We start from the raw sequence: 22,745 nt of genomic DNA on the forward strand, positions 1-22,745 counted from the left end.
GTACTCAACCATCCAACCTACTTAATTAACCATGTAAGATAACTCTATTTTCATTTAGTGCAAATAATTGCCCTTTATTATTCGACATAGAAATTCTGGTTAAGGGTTTGCGTGTAAGCACACATAGGGTAATTTCTCAGCGACTACTCGATGTATTGCATGAATGTTATTCAACCACTCAATGTAATTGAATAACCAAGATATCTGTATTTTGCAAATAATTGCCCTTCATTATTAGAATTGAAAATTCTGGTTGAAATTTTCAATGTAACCATATTAATGTTAATATCTAAGCACATCATGAATTGCATTGAAATCTTATCTAACAGTGATCCATGCATGTCTCTGTGACAGCTCTTGTTATTGTTTACACTTTACTTGCGAAACTACGTTCTAGGGTGTAACATGACAAGTTTATGTAAGTATGCTTTAACAGGAATTATGCTTAATCTTCGGTATGATCTTTCTATGTCTATATTTGTAATGTTAAACATAAAAGGATTTATGTTACACATGCTGTATGACATTTAATACTGATTGATAAACACCCTTTAATTGAGATAATCAATGGCACATTAACTAGCATGTAGCTAAAAAGTAGAATGTCCTACTTAATGAACTGCATTAGGTCATAGCGACTTACCTTAGTTAAGTTTTGTCGGCTATATAACTGTATTATGTCATACCGACTTACCTGGTTATGTTATGTCGGTTATGGACGTATATTAGGCCAAACCGACGTAAATTGTAAAGCAAGTTTTTTTTTCTTCTTTTATTGTGTATTTTTAAACCTAAGCAGGAGTGGCTTCATTCACTTTTCATCACTCACGGTGTATATTTTTTTTCTTTTTAAATAGTGCCCTATCCCTGAAGTTTGTACATTGTATATTATGACGAGCCTGTATTGGTCCCTGACGTGACTTATGAGTTTTGTGTCCAAATATGTATTAATGTAATATCTATAACTTAATCTAAAATGTAATACTTTATGCTAGAAATCGCCCATTTCAAATGGTTCTGTAAACAGGAGCCAACTTTTTGGTTATTTAAATTATTTTCAGGATTTTTGAGCCTCAGCATCGACAAGTATCTACGTGTACACCCACCCTAAAAAAGGTTGTATCAGTTACATTGATCAACAGTCGTACTAATTCAACACTAGTATTACAATTATGAGTACATTGAAGCATTATTGTGCGTATACACAAAATTTTGCAAAGGCTGTAGCATGATATTTTGATTGTAATTATAGTGTGATGCTACCAATATTTTTAACAAATACATTGAATAAAATATTTTTCTTTACTGTACTGCCGTGGTTTCGCTCCAAACTCTAACCAAGAATTTATTCTTAAAAGTGCTTGTTTTTTCTACAATTTTGGTATCACAGAGTCAAATGATTTTAAAATCATTGTTGACAGATCCATTCCGGGAAAAATATTTCAGTTGCCAAAACAGAAGCGTATAAACGGCAATGTTTCGGCAGATACTCAGTCGATCACAAACTTTAAATGAGAGCTTAAAACGTTGTATACAGAGTAATTTTAAATTCCACACGAAAACGCTAATTTCCATGTCTGGAATCGTTTCACAAGTACCAGGGGCGGATCCAGAAATGGACGTTAGAGAGTGCGTAACTTTTGCAAAGGCTGTAGCATGATTTGTTGATTAACCTTATAACGTGATGCTACCAATATTTTCAATAAATATATATATATGATGTCCATGTGGGCGATTGAATAATAGATCGGTTTTCCAACGTTTTCCAATCTGTACCGAAGTCGATTCACTGTAAGCAAGAGTGTGTTCTAAATTGTGTTTGTTTGTTTTTTACAATTTTGGTAGCAAAGAGTCAAATAATTATAATATAAGTGTTTTCAGATGCATTACGGGAAAATTATTTTAGTTGCCGAAACATGAGCGAGTCCCTTAAAACGGCAGAATTTGGGAAGAAACACAGTTGATCTTTACTTTGTAAATCTGAGCTTTAAAATGTTGTATACAGAGTACGTTTAAATCTCACTCGAAACTGTTTATTTTGATGATTGATACCATATAACTTGGCAATTATGACTCAACAATCGTATTTCAAGTACCAGGGGTGGAGCCAGGAATGGACGTTAGAGGATGCGTAAGGTAGGGACAAAAACTTTTGACATTATACCCGACTTCAGAACCAAAACTAATAAATGGTTTAAAATGTTGGCAGGGTTGGATTTGGATTTCTAATAATTTCCAGTCTGAAATGATGCATTATCAGCTTATTTTAATACCCCTTTCTCCAAATATGACAATAAAATTAAAAACAGATGATGTTAGGGGTAGGAGTGGAGCGCAATGTGTGCGCCCGCACCGAATATGCTAGCGAGGACATGCATTACTATCGTCGCTTTGATCTAGTAATTAAACATGTAAACCGTCCGTCTACGGAGCGGGGAGAGGGCGGTTCGCATTCGCAAATCGCAAAACAAGGCAAGGGCGACTTCAGGAAATGACGTTTCAGGGGCATAAAATTTTTGACATTGTCCCTCACTCCGAACCGAAATAAAAAATTGTATAAAGTATTGGCAAGGGTGTTTGGGGTTTACAATTTCTAGTCCGAAATTATGAATTTTGATCACGTTTTATAGTTTTTCTCTGACGTTTACAAAATAGTAATAGACGATTTTAGGGGTTTTGCAACCGGGTGCACTTCCCTCCGCCTTGGATCCGCTAGTGCAAAGAACCCTGTTAGAAATAAGAGCTAGTTCTTTCATGGTTTGTATTTACTCTGGACTATTAACTTTGTCCTTAATATGCGCGATATTTGAAGATGATATCTAAAATAATAATTAAAAACTTATACCGGATGCTTTTAACACTTAACTGCAAATCTGAAATGGAAACTCGCGTGACTTTCCTAGCGTGAGGCATTGATTTATGACCCAAAGGTAAGACGCAGAAGCTATATTTAACAAGATTATACAAAGCACTTAAATGTAACATAAATGAATGAAATATAAAGGCCAAACACATTCAGACTTAAGTTTGTAAAATTAGTTCTCAAATTTGCAGAATAGTTCTATGTATACATATATTGATAATTAGAACAATGACATAGCGATATACAGGTGTATCAAAATAATGGAAACACATAATTCTTCGTTTAACATAAGTTGTATTTATTTCGGAAATACCTGGTTAGTCAACATACCTCGTGAATAAAGACCAATTACACGAATACAGTCTTACCAACAGACTTGAGTGTTTGACAATTAATTGATTAAAACTGGTGTATCGTTTAGTTTGGTCAAATAAACCGAACTGTTTCTTGATAGTTCAATGTGTATACAATAATCATTATTAACTGATTGAGTCTATATCATTTCTCTGATTCTAGCCTTCAGCTTATAATGTCATAATTACAAATGCGCCGACAGTGAGTTTCTGTATAAAATCTTCATTTCAATTTATCAAAAGTGGTTTTCCACAAGGCTGCATCCTAGGAGCTCTTCTTCTTTTGACCTACATTAATAATATATACCTTAAACTCAATAATTCCTGTATTCAGCTCTTTGTGGATGATTCCACCTTGCATACATCGGGTTATGGAGTGATAGATGTGCACAAAAAACTTTGCAGAACGATTTGGATTCAGTAGCTTCTTGGTGCTCTAACAGCTACGTGCTAATATTCGGGAAAATCTAAATGTATGTTGATCAACAAAGGTTACTAATCAAAACCCATATCCCTGTCATTGTTTTAAAACAATACGATTATTGAACAAGTAACAAGACATACAGTTGTTATTCATAATATCCAAATGAATTGGAAAGAGCAAGTTTTTAATGTCTGTAGGGAACAGAATTCTAAAAAAGCACATCTAAAACGAATTGATAACCTCTTGAGCTATGACATGTAAAAACTATTTTACAATGCGTTTATGTTATCCACAATGGACAATTGTTGTTTTGAATGGAGGAGATGTATACTTTTCCACACAAGTTATAAAGCTCCAAATATAAAGTTACGAAAACCTGTTCAAACGTCATTCAGTCCATTTTAAAAGGATTTCATATCGTTATCGTTTGATAATAGATGTAAATTTAATGTTGGGATCATTAACTACAAGGTTTTGCATGGTCTCATGCCTGAATTCTTACGTAAAGTAATTTCATTTACCATAAACACAAACTACTCACACACATAATGATTTAAGGTCCCTTTGCTACAAGACTTACTATGGTATGAAGTCATTTACTAATGCTAAATTTGTATGGAATTCTATTCTGCTCTTTATTCAAGAATCATCATCCTTATTTGCATCCAAATCACAATTCAAGAAACTCCTTACGAGAAAACAATGACTTGAGTGAATGATTTTTTTTTAAATTGTTTGTTTAAATGCAATTTATTTTTGTCTTTCATAATTTTGAACATTGTATTTTTGTGTTTGAATACTGTCTTGCTTGTTATTGTTTGATTGAAAAATGTAACCTTACATGTTTGTAGAATCCATTGATGACCACTTTTTAATAATATACATATATATCTTGTGTTATCTTCATGAAACAAAGTCATTATTATTATTATTATTATTATTATTATTATTATTATTATTATTATTATTATTATTATTATTATTAATAATATTAATAATAATAATAATAATAATAATAATAATAATAATAATAATAATAATAATAATTATAATAGTAATAATAATTATGCAAAGTTCCCAAAATATAACCTTTGAACAACTTATGCATGTCGTTTACAAATGGCTGCGGGTATGAATTGTTAACTTGAAAATTTAACATTTATCGTTGTAACAATAGCATGCAAACTTGGTATTACAATTGCAAATTGCAAAAAAATAAATATAAATTTAATATAACCAGGTAACTTTACGAACGAAAACGGATCTAGTATTATATTTATACCTGCTCAGGTGCACACAAAGATCGGCCCAAGTTATTTTGATTCATTTACATTTAAGCTTATAGAAAACCAACTCGGTCATATTGTGAAACCATGATTGTATGCTCGTTTATTACAAACGAGATCAGGTGACATTTAATGCGTTTAAGCATTTCAGCAATTTGGACATATTTTAAAAATACCCTCCTCCAGCTTACCTACATGTTCATGGAGAATGATCGGGTACCATGACCATGACATTATCGTCTTCACATTGTGGCAAAACGTGCTTAGTAAAGTAAATATTACATTTTAACAATTTAAATATATACGTACCATAACATATGTTATCTAATGGTCTAAAAAACTTGACTACGAAGCTCCTAATATTGCTCAAAAATAAACTGCGCATGCAGACTATGTATTTGAATTAGTAAACAGATATATGGATCATGCATTATAATAGACCTAACGCGTATATTGTTTCATTCTACCCTCAAATATATCATTTTCAGCTCTATTTTGATCGTTCTAAATTTTACAATATATCTTAAAGTTTAAAAAAAAGTAAATCAATGTAGCTTGGATCAAACTTAAGCATCGACGATAGATAATATTCAGAAATACAAGCTTAAAGGAATTACAATTTTGCTCGCATGTTCGTTATTTCGAATATTGTTTTCTAATACTGTAGTGTATACGGTCAGTCAAATAGTTTCATCTTTAGTCTCTTTCTGTAATAATGTCTATTTTTAAATTAAATGAAGTTTTTTGCGTTCTGACTTCCGATCTTGCTTTCTGACTATTACATCTTTCATTTTGACTTGTACATCTTGCGTTTGGACTTGCACAGCTTGCGTTCTGACAAGTACATCCTAAATTTTGACTTGTACATATGCATCCTGACATGTACATCTTGCAATCTGACTTGTACCTATTGCGTTCTGATTTGAACATCTTACGTTCGGACGAGTACATCTTGCCTTTGGACTTGTACATATTAAATCTGCATTGTATATCTTGTATTTTGATTAATATATTTTGATTTCTGCATTGTACATCTTGCATTCAGATTAATACATTTTGCCTTCTGCATTGTACATCTAACATTCTGATTAATACATTTTGCCTTATGAATTGTACATCTTGCATTCTGATTAGTACGTTTTGCTTTCTGCATTATACATCTTGTATTTAGATAAATACATTTGGTCTGATACATTGTACATAATACATTCTGATTAATGCATTTGTCTTTCTGTATTATACATCTTGCATTCAGATTGATACATTTTGCCTTCTGCATTGTACATCTTCCATTCTGATAAATACATTTTGCCTTCTTCATTGTACATCATGCATTCTGATTAATACATTTTGCCTTCTGCATTGTACATATTGCATTCTGATTAATACGTCATGCCTTTTGCTTGGTACATCTTGCATTCTTTCTAATACATTTTGCCTTCTGCATTGTACATCTTGCATTCAGATTAATACGCTTTGCCTTCTGCATTATATATCCTCCATTCTGATTAATACATTTTGCCTTATGCATGTACATAATGCATTCTGATTAATACACTTTGCCTTCTGCATTTTATATCCTGCATTCTGATTAATACATTTTGCCTTATGCATGTACATATTGCATTCAGGTTAATACACTTTGCCTTCTGCATTGTATATCCTGCATTCTGATTAATACAGTTTGCCTTATGCATGTACATAATGCATTCAGATTAATACACTTTGCCTTCTGCATTTTATATCCTGCATTCTGATTAATACATTTTGCCTTATGCATGTACATAATGCATTCTGATTAATGCACTTTGCCTTATGCATGGTATATCCTGCATTCTGATTAATACATTTTGTCTTATGCATTGTACATAATGCATTCTGATTAATGCATTTGTCATTCTTTTTTGTACATCTTGCAATCCGACTAGTACATTTTGCCTGATGTATTGAACATCATGCATTCTGATTAATACATTTTGCCTTCTGCATTGTACATCTTGCATTCTGATTAATACATTTTGCCTTCTGCTTGATACATCTTGCAATCCGATTAGTACATTTTGCTTTCTGCATCGTATATATTGCATTCAGATTAATACATTTTGCCTTATGCATGTACATAATGCATTCTGATTAATGCACTTTGCCTTCAGCATGGTATATCCTGCATTCTGATTAATACATTTTGTCTTATGCATGTACATAATGCATTCTGATTAATGCACTTTGCCTTCTGCATGGTATATCCTGCATTCTGATTAATACATTTTGTCTTATGCATTGTACATAACGCATTCTGATTAATGCATTTGTCTTTCTTTTATGTACATCTTGCAATCCGATTAGTACATGTTGCCTTCTGCATTGTACATCTTGCAATCTGATTAATGCATTGTGACTTATGCATTGTACATCATGCATTCTGATTATTACATTTTTCCTTCTGCATTGTACATCTTGCATTCTGATTAACACATTTTGCCATTTGCTTGGTACATCTTGCAATCCAATTACGACATTTGCCTTCTATATTGTTCATCTTGCATTCAGATTAGTACATTTTGCCTTCTGCATTGTACATCTTGCATTCAGATTAAGACATTTTGCCTTATGCAGTGTATATAATGCATTAATGATTAATGCATTTGTGTTTCTGTATTGTACATTTTGCATTTTGATTAAAAAAAATTGCCTTATGCATTGTACATCAGGCATTCTGATTAATACCTTTTGCCTTCTGCATTGTACATAATGCAGTCTGATTAATGCGTTTGCCTTTCTGTATTGTACATCTTGCATTCTGATTAATACATTTTGCCTCCACCATTGTACATCTTGCATTCCGATTAATACATTTTGCCTTCTGCATGTTCATCATCCATTCTGCCTTTTGCCTTCACAATTGTACATCTTGCATTCTGATTAATACATCTTGCCTTCTGCATTGTAAATATTGCATTCTGATTAATACAATTTTCCTTATGCATTGTACATCATGCATTCTGATTAATACCTTTTGCCTTCTGCATTGTACATAATGCAGTCTGAATAATGCGTTTGCCTTTCTGTATTGTACATCTTGCATTCTGATTAATACATTTTGCCTCCACCATTGTACATCTTGCATTCCGATTAATACATTTTGCCTTCTGCATGTACATCATCAATTCTGCGTTTTGCCTTCACAATTGTACATCTTGCATTCTGATTAATACATCTTGCCTTCTGCATTGTAAATATTGCATTCTGATAAATACAATTTGCCTTCTGCGTTGTACATCTTGCATTCTGGTTAATATAATTTGAATTCTGAAATGTACATCTTGCGTTCCAACAAGTCAATCTTGCATCCTGAATTATATAGCATTGCGTTCTGACTTGCATATCTTGCCTTCTGAATTGCACTTTTTTGCATTCTGACTAGTACATCTTGCGTTCTGTCTGGTCCATCTTGCGTTTTGACTTGTACATCTTGCTTTCTTACTAGCACATCTTGCGTTCTGACTTGTACATATTGCGTTCTGACTTGTTTATCTTGCTTTCTGACTGGTACATCCTGCTTTCTTACTTATACATATTGCGTTCTGACTTGTACATCTTGCGTTCCGACTTGTCTAAATTGCAATCTGACTTGTAAAGCTTGCGTTCTGAGTTGCATATCTTGCGTTCTGACTTGTACATTTTGCGTTCTGACTTGTATATTATGCCTTCTGACTTAAAAATAATGCGTTCTAATTTGTACATCTTGCTTTCTGACAAGAACCTACTGCCTTCTGACTTGTACATTTTGCGTTCTACTTGTACATCTTGCATTTTCACTTGTACGTCTTGTGTTCTGGTTGAACTTCTTGCGTTCTGACGTGTACATCTTGCGTTCTGACGTGTACATATTGCATTTTAACTTGTACATCTGACATTCTGACTTGGATATATTTTGTTCTGACTTGTACATCTTACATTCTGATTTGAATATCTTGCAATATGATTTATACTTAATGAATTTTGACTTGCACATATTGCCTTATGACTAGGACATATAGCGTTCGAAATTTTACATTTTGCGTTCTAACTTGTACCACCTGCAATCCGACTTGTACCACTTGCCATATGACTAGTAAATCTTGCGTATTGAATTGTTCATCTTCCGTTCTGACGAGTACATGTTGTATTTTGACATGTAGTCCATTCATTGTGCCTCGTAATTCTTGCCGTCTGATTTGTAGATATATATATTGCTTTCTGACTTGTACATTTTTCGTTCTTAGTATTACCACTTGCCTTCTGACTAGTACATATTGCATTCTGACTAGTAAATCTTCCGTTCTGACTTGTATATCTTGCGTTCTGACTTTTACATCTTGCGTTTTGACTTGTACATTTGGCATTCTAACTTATACATCTTGCCTTCTTGCTAGTCCACCTTGCTTACTGAATTGTACATCTTTCGTTCTAACTTTTACATCTTGCCTTTTGAATTGTACATCTTGTATTCTAACTTGTACCTCTTGAATTTTGACTAGTACATAATGCGTTCTGACTTTTACATCTTGCGTCCTGACTAGTACATCTTGCGTTCTGACTTGTACATATTGCGTTCGGACTTTTACATCTTGCCTTTTGAATTGTACATCTTGCGTTCTGGTTAGTACATCTTGCGTTCTGACTAGTACATATTGCGTTCTGACTTGTATATCTTGCGTTCTGACTTTTACATCTTGCGTTTTGACTTGTACAACTTGCCTTCTTGTTAGTACACCTTGCTTTCTGAATTGTACATCTTTCGTTCTAACTTTTGCATCTTGCCTTTTGAATTGTACATCTTGCATTCTGACTTGTACCTCTTGCATTCTGACTAGTACATATTGCGTTCTGACTTGTAGATCTTGCGTTCTGACTTGTACATCATGCCTTCTGGCTTGTATATATAACGTTCTTTATTGTTCATTTTGCGTTTTTTCTTGTACATGTTGAGTATCATTCTAATTCAGTATTCAAAAAGGAGATACTGTTACACCATCACATATTTGCTCATATTTTCATATTAGATTCCGCACTTAACTTCTTCCTTATGGCAAAATAAATTACGAGATGTCGAGTATCAGCTTATTCAGTATTTAAAAAGGCGCTTATTTTACACCATCACAATTGTTGCATATCAATATCTTAAACGTTAACATTTTATTGGGTATGGACAAAGAAAAAATCTCGACGTGATCAATGCAACTATTGTATCTCGTAAGTGTCCGTAAACATACCCTTATGTAACTGAAGTATTGTATTTCAAATAAATGTGACACTATACTTCCATTCTCAAACTTCGATAAAAGGGATAATGCAAAAAAAAAGAAAAGAAAGAATACAAGGAGTTTAACAAATTATCACTTCCAGCAGTATGGCCAGGTTTAACACTGTTAAAAAAGTGTTGTACATTTACAGTCATTGTGACTAACAACCATATTTTTTATGTAATCAAAATATTATATATGCCACGAATTCATCTATGAGTAACGCATTGTGAGCAAAGCTATACAATAAGAGACACGAACGTTTATAGTATGTTCATTCATGCACAATGTCGGTGGCTTGGTCAAGGTCATCATCCTGTGCACGTTTCAGCTGTATGCGCGCATTTGCTAAATAGATTGTTCGAACAATGCAGCCTCATCATACAATAGAACGCTTATATACGACCGTTCAAAATATGTTCCTACATGAATAATGTGGGTTATTATGTCAAGGTAATCATCGTGTGCAGGTTTTTCCAACCATTGGATTAATTTAAGCATAATATTAAAAAATGTCCTCTTAAATAACTAGTCCTAATTTATTCCATTAAACTGCAGTATTTATGATAATTTGGTGTGTCATATAACATGCAATAGGAAGTTTCAATGCAAATAAATACATCGGTAAGATATAAAATGACGTGATTTTTTATACTTCAAATGCAGATGTTTGCTATGCTATGCTTGCTGTTTGTATCTTTGTTATATTCAGTTCATATTCCATCAAATTTTGAGTTTGCCTTTTACTTCTTTCAAAGCATATATTTCAAGTTAACTTTTTCAAACTTTGGGGTTTGCACTGCGAAATAGATTGTAAAAAAAAAAACGTCGCTCGATATTTAGTAGTTTTGCATTCTAGGAACAGTTGCTTTTTTGACATTATTACAAATGATACAAATGATAAAATTATGTATACAATTGTATCTAAATTTCTTTTTCATGTGCATTTGCATGATACTGCAATGCGTACTGCAAGATTTACTTTGATAGGGAATATAGAAGAACTCTGACACAATATATATGTTTCAATGTAAATAATACAAATTACTTTACTTCTTTTTTTTTGTTGAATACATTTAGTAGTTTACGAGTTATTCATACGCAGAGCGTCGTTTTCCACCCGTCCGTTCCTTGACGTCTATGATCATTTATTCCGAATCTGATATTTCAACGGTTGCTCCATTGTGCTACTGTACTAGTCGGTACCGTTCAATTGCCCTTTCAACAAGAGAGCAAAGTCCGTGATGACATTGCCGATTGAAAAGAAATTTGCGGTCAGTGTTCTTTGTATTTGTTTTCATCGGGACAGCCATATGTCTCGGGTACAGGCTGTCACTTATGTTTCCAATGGCAACATTTACATGAAACAATATGCTTCTCTTGTTTAATGGTTCAATAAACCTTCCTCGTCCTGTCGGATGTATGGAGCGCCCGTAATTTTGTCAGGTGTAACGGACATCAGGCATCGCCTATGAATGTTTCAGAACGATGTGACTGCTTTACTGATTTTTCAATTAACCACGACGTTGTTTTATAGTTTAATCAATATGTTCTTTGTGTATGAACGCAGGAGGAAACGCTAGTAAATACCATGGCGCCATTCTTATAAGTGCGTATGTTTTAAACAAAGTCATATTCTTGTTTTCCTTCCTTCCTTATGTTTGCTGTTTGTTGCTTTGACTTCCAATTGAATAAAACGCTCAAATATATAGGTTAAGTTCAACCAAGGACAACATTGAGTATTTGTTCGCATAGTTTTCTATGTCCAAGCTGTGTTTGCTCTAGCTAGAAGGTAAAACAATGTACAAATCTCAATGCTTTAGCTTATTTAATCATATGATTTCTAAGAAAATAAATGAAAAAAATACAAAGGTTCTGTATCATGAAAATTAAACCTATTTGAAGGATAATGCTTTTTTAATCAAAGCAATTTGGTTATAATTGGTCACGGAGTTATGGTTGTTGTACACTTCACAACATAACACTGCCATATAATGATGCTTCAAGTTTGATTCAATTCTGTTCAAAGGACATCGACTTCTGATGAATAGTAAATGAATTTGCTGAATTTGAGTAAGTTAAGGGTCATAGAAAGGACAATCGATACGCAATGGTTCTGTTACATATCATTAAAGAGAATATATTTAGTGGTTAGTGTATAAAGTGTTTTCAGTATTTTTAAAGTTGCTAAGGAAGCACACTTATAAACAATGTGAACGGACGTATCAAAATTAACGGTTAATGAGGGTTTCATTATTTTAATGAAACCTCATAAGTAGGTGGTTAGATGATTTTTTTATATAAAATCAATAAATTATAGAAATTATTATGGCCATAAAGAGGGGCGGACGATCGGACGATCCGATGGACGGACAGGCAGGTTGATCACTTCAGGGCAAAGACATGTTTCCATTAATTTAACACCCGATTTTAAAATTCTGATATTTTATTTAGTCATATGTCAAACGTGTGTTAATAACATCACATTTGGAATGTAGATGTATTGGGGTAGACAAATATTGCATTAATAATTAAAAAAACTTTATCAAGTTGATAAATACACCACATTCCGTTTATTAAACTCGACTTTTAATGAAACTGGTGTACCGGCGTACTCAGTATTTCCACATAAAATATACACCTATCTGAAAGAATCATTAACTGGGTAATGCTATTGATTAACCGATCTGAAACTCGATTTATACACCTTACACGACTTTATGTTTCAAGTCTGAGAAACTCTTTATACTGTAACACCTTTAAACGCATAACTCTGATGACATGACGGCCTGGATATTTGAGCTTACGATGGAATCATTTGTTTTGTCACATTTGAACTCAAAGTCCTTTTGTAACCATACTATTTTGTTAACTCTTAACCGTACAGTAAGAAAGTTAAACATTCCAAAGCTTTTATTTTATGTGCCATTTTGATGCGCTTAAACTGATGTAACATTGCATAGAGATATTCAAGACCTTTTCCTAAAATTCGATTTGACCTTTAGGTCTATAAGGGGGGACAAACAAACAATTCAGGTAGTTTTTCAGAATTCATTTTACAGGACAGGGGCAGGATTATTTGGGGCAAAATAAATACGAAGATAAAATTACAGGTGGGTGTTAATTAAATATACGATGCTGTTGAATTTATCTAAACATGCAAGTTATTTTATTACTGCGAATATGCTTATTGCTTCAAGTTTAAATTAAAGAAAAATGCTAACACTAGTGATATACAATGGTAGATGTAACACTTCTATCGATAGCATGTATTCAATTAAAAAGAAAGTTCGAAATCTTACCGTTTTCAAAATCTCGCACACTTATACAAATTTGCGTTGATAGAATTTGAAAAATATAGTTTTTTTTAAAGCAAAATCGGATATGAGTGACAGCTAAAATAATGTTAAAGATTGTTTTTTGCTGTTTTTCTTAAAATGACAAGATTCATTTTTTAATAATTATTTTATGTTTAGTGCATTATTATTTCGTATCTTTTTGTTTTGCTTTGATGATTTAAGTCAAATGAGTTAAAAATAATAATTGATTAAAATAAAAAGTTAATAGTTTGGTATCAACCTGATTTATGCCTCTTAAATAATAATAATTAGTATACATTCCAAAATTTAGAGTTCGTCAGGCAACTAATTAACACTGTACGTAGACACTCTTTCGCGATATAAACCCCTCATCAATCATGTTTTGTTTTTATAGCCTTTCTGTTACAACAAAAACCGCGCTTGTGACAGATCTATGGCTTATGCCGATATGAACGTCTCCAACCCCCAGGGACTGCCTGCAAGACCGGCCTGTTTCTGAATCTCCCGAATCGCATTCTTTCACTGAAAATTGATTCAGAAAATAAACTTAAGGTGTTAAACATTTACGCTGTTGATTCTGAATATAATTTCTTACTATGTTTGTACTGCTTATTCAAAGCTTTTATTTTATGTGCCATTTTGATGCGCTTAAACTGATGTAACATTGCATAGAGATATTCAAGACCTTTTCCTAAAATTCGATTTGACCTTTAGGTCTATAAGGGGGGACAAACAAACAATTCAGGTAGTTTTTCAGAATTTATTTTACAGGACAGGGGCAGGATTATTTGGGGCAAAATAAATACGAAGATAAAATTACAGGTGGGTGTTAATTAAATAGTACCCATACTGGTAGAAACTGCTTAGACCTGCTCATTACGGAAACAGTGAATGGTGTTGAGGTTCATTCATGTAAACCGGGTCCATATATCTCTGATCATTGTGTAGTAAAGACAGTTCTTAGAATCAAAAAAGAAAGCATAACAAGCAAAACTGTATCCAGTAGGAACTTTCGGGAAATTAACCCATCAACTTTCTCAAATGACCTCGGCAAAATTGATATAGTCGAAACTGGTATAAATGATTTTGTTGACAAATTTGAAGAAGAGATCACACAAGTATTAAACTGCCATGCACCACTTATTGAAAAAACTAAAATATGTAGAAAACCTAAACCATGGTTTAATGAACATATACAGTCTCTCAAACAGCAGACCAGAAAGTTAGAGAGACTATGGCGCAAATACCGCGAAACTCAACAGTTTGAAGCATTTAAAACATCAAGAAACAAATATAATTGTGAAATTAACAATGAGAAGACCAGAGTTTTGACCGAAAGGGTAATTAATGCAAAAGGTGACTCAAAGAAACTATACTCCTTGGTGTCTGAGTTGACAGGAACTAAGTCCGACAATCCTATGCCACCAAGTGAATCTGACACTGTTCTTGCTGAAAATTTCGCTGACTTTTTCATAAACAAAAATTGATAAAATACGCAATTCGCTGAAAAACTATGCTAGTTTCCAACCACAATGTAAGGATGTTCCGCATATTGAACATTTTGAAGAGTTAAACCAAAATGAAATAAATAAGCTTATATGCGAACTCAACACAACATCATCTGAATTAGATGTTCTGCCAACACACATCTTAAAGCAATACCTTAGTAACCTATTGCCAACTATTACAACATTAGTAAATTTATCTCTTAAACACGGTGTATTTCCGGTCAAATATAAACAGGCTATCGTGAAACCTCTTCTTAAGAAAACTGGACTTGATCTAGAACTTGCTAACTACAGACCAGTAAGTAATCTATCATTTCTATCAAAACTTGTAGAAAAGGCAGTTCTGCTAAGACTCAACGCACACGCAGACAAACACAACCTTTTACCAAAACATCAGTCAGCATACAGGCGACATCATTCTTGTGAATCGGCACTTCTGCGACTTGTCAATGATATTCTTGGTGGAATGGAAAGACAAGAAGTCACCGCCTTGATTGCTATTGATCTTAGTGCTGCCTTTGATAATGTTGATCACACCATTTTGGTAGACGTACTTCATAATCAGTATGGAATGTGTGGTACTGCGTTGAATTGGCTAGAGTCGTATCTAAGACCACGGAATTGTAGAGTTAGTGTTAATACGTCTCTATCATCACCCCGTCCATTAGAATGTAGCGTTCCCCAAGGAAGCTGTTTGGGTCCCTGGCTATATCTAACCTATGCCGGTACTCTGTTTGATGTCATTCCTCCGTCGATTTCGGTGTACGGGTTCGCTGATGATCATATCGCCCACAAATGCTTTAGTCCAGCGTCTCCAATACATGAACAGCAAAATATTCACGAACTAGAAACATGTGCAGTTACGATCAACAAGTGGATGAACGCAAACAAACTAAAAATGAACACTTCCAAAACAGAATTCATTATGTTTGGCAGTAAGGCTCAACTAAATAAATGTGTCACTACAAATATAGATATTGCTGGTGATGCTGTACACCGAGAAAGCTGCATTAGATACTTAGGTGCCTTTCTTGACGAAACCTTATCCTTTAAGGAACACGTGAAGCGTAAATGCCGCACTGCAATGTTGAACTTTTTCAGGGTGAAGTGTATACGAAAATATTTAACCAGAGCTGCAACCGAAATCCTTTTACTTTCACTTGTTATCTCTCATTTGGACTACTGTAACCTTATATTGTATGGTATTTCTGAGAGAGAGTTAACCAAAATGCAGCGCATCCAAAATATGTGCGCAAAATTAGTTCTTAACCGAGGCAATTATGACGGGGCCAAGCAAGCTCTCTTTGATCTGCACTGGCTGCCAATAAAGGCTAGAATCAACTTCAAGATATTGACAGTTATGTTCAACAGTGGCACTGGTAGGGCTCCTGCTTATTTGACTGAGTTATTGTCTGAGAGTGTCAGTCGTAGACAAGGATTAAGATCAGCTAGTGACCCTGGTATCAAGTATGATGTACCATTTAACAAGAGAACAAGGTTTAACGATAGAAGTTTTTGCACAATCGGACCAAAACTATGGAATAGTCTGCCATTGTATATCAAGCAGTCAGTGTCTATTGATGTGTTCAAGAAAAACCTCAAAACTCACTATTTTACACAGTTTTATGACTTGTTTTAAAACCGACTCCGATAAGAAATGTCTGATATTATATTTGATTTTTTAGAGTCTTAGAGTTTGTTTATTTTTCATTTTTTATCGGTTGCTTTGACCAATTATGTTTTTACTTCATGTACATATATTACTACTTTAGTCAATTACAATCTAATGAATGTTGCAAGTTTTAATATCTTATTGTTTAACTGCTTTATATTGTCTTATATCAAAATATGTTCAAATATTATGTTGGATATATAGAGTATGCATGTATTGTACAACGCCATTGAATATTATGTATAAAAATAGGCGTTTAATCAAATAAACACGTTTAACGTTTAACGTTTATTCAGTACTAAGATATGTATGACTAGCCAAACACGGTTAAATTTAAATTACTGATTTCAGAGAGAAGGAGCAAAAAATACAACTAGATTATACTCTAAAAACACGTTTTTGTTGTACATATAATTTGAGCCACAACGCGCATTTTGGGGTCTTAAAACATACTTATGATTTTATTGGTTATATTATTATCAGATATCTGAGGAATCAAAACGGACAATGGCATGATGATATTTCTAAACATGCGTAAAATATGTGTTTACAAGTAAGAACATGCATTGCGCATTTCAAATTCTGAATTGAATGTTACACATTACGTCCAAAAAGAAATACATTATTCACAGGGATAACTAACGAATCCATACGTTTGGAAAGAAATACATGGACAACTTCAATATTTCGGCATCTGTTTCATCAATAATTAATGTGATATTGATATCCGAAGGTCCAAAATATCGCCATGTGCTTCATGCATGTTCATTGTAATTATGCACTTATTTCACTATTATATATTTGTTTGGGCCATTATAGGGTTAAATGGCCAAGGGCAACCTCGTTGATTCACCAAAATCTCTGAGAAACTCTGAAACAGTTTCCATATCATCTCTTTCACAGACGGCTAAAAAAAAACGTAAGGGTACAAACCCTGAATTATTTCGGAAAATGAAAAGAGCCTGCACATATTAAGACAGGTATAAGTGGGAAGGACAGAACATATCGTGACAGAAAAAAGAGGAAAGAGAGTCTGTCAAAAAACATAATCAAATTTGTTGGTGAGTTTAATGCACAATCACTCAAAACTCCTCAGTACACAAACGACATTATCGGTTCGATTGAATCCGTATATAAACAAATCCAACACTGACAACATCCGCTTGTACATATGATAGGAATTGACACGATATTTACATTGGGACTAACAACGATAAAACTATATGGATTAGAGAAAAGCTCTTTTTCCTTCTTAATGGCGGATCAATGGCATAGTACTAACCCTGTCTCGCAGGTTCGGTTTCTCTCCTCAACACAAAACACTTATCGTCTTTCGTAAAGCCGCTAAATTTCCCATGTGGAGTTGGTATGCGCTGGTGTACGGTTATGAACCATTGTTACTCCAGGGGGGGGGGGGGGTTAAATTATGTATATGCACTATGACTCAAACTAATCACTGGGACCAAAGACCATGGATAAGTCAGTAGCGCTAGCGCCTATGAATAAACGTGTGGTCACCCGTTTCTGTGTATATCGCAATGTACTTCAGGCGTATATTTACTTTTTGTATTCAAAAGGTGAAATGCAATGCAATCTTAAACTGAAACAACCTTTTTATCTTGTTATTATACGAGCATGCCTAAGCAGGAGGTAAATGACTCGTCTTTGAAGTTTATCCGAAAAACGAGTCCAATTGTAAGCATAAGCAGACTATAGGATCGTGGTTTTTTAAACAGTGGATATATTAAGTGTGGATTAATCACTACTACCACCGTTAAGCAATTACACATCATTTTGTTGAAAATGATACTTGATTATTTATGTACCCATAACCAACAGACAGAAACGAATTTATATAATGACATGATATTGACCTTCCTTGTTTGTCATCACTATCAAGACCAATGTGCAGCACGCAGTCCATCGCACATTTCTCATCACCGTCGCATTCGGCAAAACACTCCCTGCATTCCTGGTTCCCATCACAGTCAATCTCGCTGTTACCAGTTGTCTGGACCTAAACAGCGTTACAGAAACAGAACCAGTTAAAATATAACGAAAGCAGTTTATTTTAACAGTAGCGATTATCCTACCGTCATAGTTTAATATCTTAGACTCTTTGCTTAAGATATCAAAGCGGAATCAAACTGCATTAAAACCGTTAGCAAACATGTTTCTTTTCCTACCTCTCTATCCTTGAGTTGACCAGCTAGGGGTCGCTCATCCGCTTCTAGGATCTCTTGGTCGGTCAGTGCATCTGCAATTGAATCATTTACATAATCGAACTTTTTCCGACAAAGGTCACGTACATACTTAAGCAACTTTCCAGCGATTGATAGTAGCAATATGTTATATAGATAGCACCGTTCGGCTTATGAGTTATTGAATACGTAGCTAGTTAAAATTTTTATCTTCAATCAATTAAATTCAAAATATATGTATGCCGTGTGTTGATTCTCTAGCATCAATGGATTAACATAATGAAGTTTTAATTGATTTATCACAATGGCACTTAATCGGGGCCAATTAGACAAAACAGACACTATAAACAAAGGAACCATTTCATCAAGGGTCCTACGCGCGGCATTGTACCAAGGAGAGACAGAGATGACAATGCAATTCGTAGTTATTAAAATATTGGTAGTACAACAGGTCATAATTGTATCATTCAACTTCGCACAGCCATTCATACTGAAGGATAGACAGAGAAATATATTCAAACGCAAGCATACAGATGCTTGAAATAGAGCAGGAGCACAATCGTTCCAAATGGTGTTTGAACATGGTTTAACAAAACAGAAACGCCTGTTTATTAACAAGGTATTGTCAGATGTCTGCAATACTTTCATTTTTCAAGAAACCCATGTATGCATATGTTTGAAACATTTTGGTACATAAACTTAACAAACTTTTCAACTTTTAATGATAAAAACAGTAGTTTTTGTTTAACTTAATGGCAATTGAAATGAATGAATGCTGGAGTGGTCCGTGTATGGTGTAATGTATTGGTGTTTGTGATGTTCATACATGTGTTTCTCTTGTTCAATGCTTTGTCAATTGGGCATTTGCATTGTGTCTTTAAAAAGGGTTTATAGTGCTTCACTGCTATGCTTGTCAGGGTTGTTTATTTATTATATTTTCTTCAAACTGTTTATTGACCGTTTCAAAAAATGTAAAAATATCAACGCAGTTTATGCTATATTCTATATTTAAATCGTAGTTGAGACATATTTAAGAAATATTACACACCACGGAGGGTCATATGACAGTATAAGGACCGGCAAGTCAGTCACCGAAAGTGAAGTGTATATGGACCGAGGCGCTGACTGGCCAGTATTTATAATGTCATAAAACCCGAAGTGGTATGTTATATTCCTTATATTATACCGAACATTTTTCATTACCATTCAATATGTTTTAAAGCGATTTTAATGTGTTTTATTGAACGAGGCTAACAATGTTTACAAATTTTCGTCATTTTTAATATAACAAGCCGCACTTACCCGTTGTATAACGTCAGCGGTCCATATTATATTTTTGGCGAGGTCCGGACCACCCAATACTATAATATGGACCGCTGAATTAAACTGGATTTTCATCAAAATACAGTGATATACGGACCGATCGAGTTTATATATACAAAGAAGGGACATATTTATGTGAGGTATAATATATAATAGTATCCAAGGACAATTTAATAAATAAAAATGGACCAAAAGCTGTATAGTTAAAGATTTTTCAGCATACATACATTATATGTATAGAAATGAAATACATCACAATGTTTCAGAGGATTAGAAAACAAGATATAACTGATAGTAATTCTGCTCCTCATATATTATTATTATTACTATCATATAATTATCATAATTTGCATTATTTTAAGAGTTAAAATTAAAACAACTTATAACAAACTTATAAATTATATACGATGTTATGCTTATTTCGCACAAACCATTTGTAAGCATCAATTATCTCCTACTGTAAATATAGAACAAAATAAAACAAATGGTGTTATATACTATTCTGAACGATCTGGACTAATTGTCACTGGTGTTTGTATAATACACAATAAAAAAATTTTTCATTGTTAATAAAAGTCTCTGCGAAGACTTAAGAAGAGAAACATACCGTCAGTCCTAATAGAAGGAAGCGAAACAAACACTGCCACAATTAGTCCCAAAAGTAGAAAACGAAGCATTTTGACAAATCTGGATGAATGAGCCAAGCGCTCGCTCACATTGCTTTATATGTTATGATTTAGGTAGGACTGATCCGGATGGGTGCGTTTTAGCCTTTTGCAAGTAAGTAAACTTCGAACGCCAATGGAAAAAAATAAGTAGAAGATATGAAGTAAATATAGACAACAAGCGGATGCAAGCACGTCGGCCTCTTTTTATATCAATTTAGTATACAAATTTAAACATACTTTAACGATATAACTTGCTATTTATATAACGCCAATTCTTAAGATACCATCAAAACCGTTCACTGTTAAATTACTAAACCAAATGTTAACACAAAATTATATATAAAGGCTACAAGTACAGCCACAACCAAACACAAAAATAGTCGTATACAAATTCATTTCATGATGTCGTCAACACATATTTTAGTGTTTAGTATTCGTCATTAACACATACTAATGGGCGTCTTCTATCATTGTTTTCAAAAGACGATTGGTGGCGTGGTCGTGATCGTCAACAGACAGTAATGGACGTCATCATTGTTTTCAACAGATGATTGGTGGCGTGGTCGTGATCGTCAACAGACAGCTATGGACGACTTCCTTGTTTTCAACAGACGATTGGTGGCGTGGTCGTGATCGTCAACAGACAGTTATAGACGTCTTCATTGTTTTCAACAGACGATTGGTGGCGTGGTCGTGATCGTCAACAGACAGTTATGGACGTCTTCCTTGTTTTCAACAAACGATTGGTGGCGTGGTCGTGGTCGTCGATAGACAGTTATGGACATCTTCCTTGTTTTCGACAGACGATTGGTGGCGTGGTCGTGGTCGTCAACAGAACAGACAGTTATGGACGTCTTCCTTGTTTTCAACGGACGATTGGTGGCGTGGTCGTGGTCGTCAACAGACAGTTATGGAGGTCTTCCATGTTTTCAACAGACGATTGGTGGCGTGGTCGTGTTGGTCAACAAAACGTTATGAACGTCTTCATTGTCTTCCCCGAACAAATGGTGGCGTGACCATCGTCGTATGTCTTTGGAGTTTACCAAGTGCCATTAAACCGGGTATACGTTTACACATTATGCTACTGAGCTTGTTTCTGTAGCTTTTCACATAACTATGGACGCCTTCCCTGTCTTCAACGGCCAATTGGTGGCATGGTCATCGTCATCAACACACAGATAAACATGCAGTGTTCGTCGTAAGCACACTATTACGGTCTTCTTTCATTGTCTTCAACGAACATGGGTTGGCGTTGCCGTTTTCGTCAACACAAAGTTGAGTGTGTAGTTTTCATCGTCAACACACAAATATGGTCTTTTTCGTTGTTTTCAACGAACATGTGTTGGCGTTCCCGTTTTCGTTAACACACAGTTGAGTGTGTAGTTTTCGTCGCCAACACACAATTATGGTCTTATTTTGTTGTCTTCAACGAACATGGGTTGGCGTTGCCGTTTTCGTCAACACACAGTTGAGTGTGTAGTTTTCATCGTTAACACACAAATATGGTCTTATTTCGTTGTCTTCAACGAACATGTGTTGGCGTTGCCGTTTTCGTCAACACACAGTTGAGTGTGTAGTTTTCGTCGCCAACACACAATTATGGTCTTGTTTCGTTGTCTTCGACGAACATGTGTTGGCGTTGCCGTTTTCGCTAACACACAGATGAGTGTGTAGTTATCGTCGTCAACACACAATAATGGTCTTATTTCGTTGTCTTCAACGAACATATGTCTGCGTTGCCGTTTTCGTTAGCACACAGATGGGTGTGTAGTTTTCGTCGCCAACACACAATTATGGTCTTATTTCGTTGTCTTCAACGAACATGTGTTGACGTTGCCGTTT

The 22,745-nt window shown here is 34.4% G+C and overlaps 1 protein-coding gene across 1 annotated transcript; it reads right to left on the reverse strand.

The window, feature by feature from the left end:
• Window positions 1-13,288: 13,288 nt before the first annotated feature.
• Window positions 13,289-20,975, reverse strand: LOC128239898 (uncharacterized). Its single transcript, XM_052956342.1, has 4 exons — window positions 20,843-20,975; window positions 18,898-18,968; window positions 18,586-18,728; window positions 13,289-14,053 (listed from the first exon to the last, which is right to left on the reverse strand). Exons 1-4 carry the CDS (start codon window positions 20,910-20,912, stop codon window positions 13,963-13,965), a joined length of 375 nt encoding a protein of 124 aa, XP_052812302.1. The 5' UTR covers window positions 20,913-20,975; the 3' UTR covers window positions 13,289-13,962.
• Window positions 20,976-22,745: the final 1,770 nt, after the last annotated feature.

This window comes from Mya arenaria, chromosome 7 (assembly GCF_026914265.1).
Source record: "Mya arenaria isolate MELC-2E11 chromosome 7, ASM2691426v1".
Lineage (NCBI taxonomy): Eukaryota > Metazoa > Mollusca > Bivalvia > Myida > Myidae > Mya > Mya arenaria.

What these genes read in the sequence shown, in the direction of transcription:
- LOC128239898 (XM_052956342.1), bottom strand. Translation starts at nt 20,912, where the DNA reads ATGCTTCGTTTTCTACTTTTGGGACTAATTGTGGCAGTGTTTGTTTCG. An exon ending in TCCTTCTATTAGGACTGACG is followed by an intron (nt 18,969 to 20,842) that starts GTATGTTTCTCT and finishes ATTCAATTGCAG; the next exon opens with ATGCACTGACCGACCAAGAG. An exon ending in GTCAACTCAAGGATAGAGAG is followed by an intron (nt 18,729 to 18,897) that starts GTAGGAAAAGAA and finishes AACGCTGTTTAG; the next exon opens with GTCCAGACAACTGGTAACAG.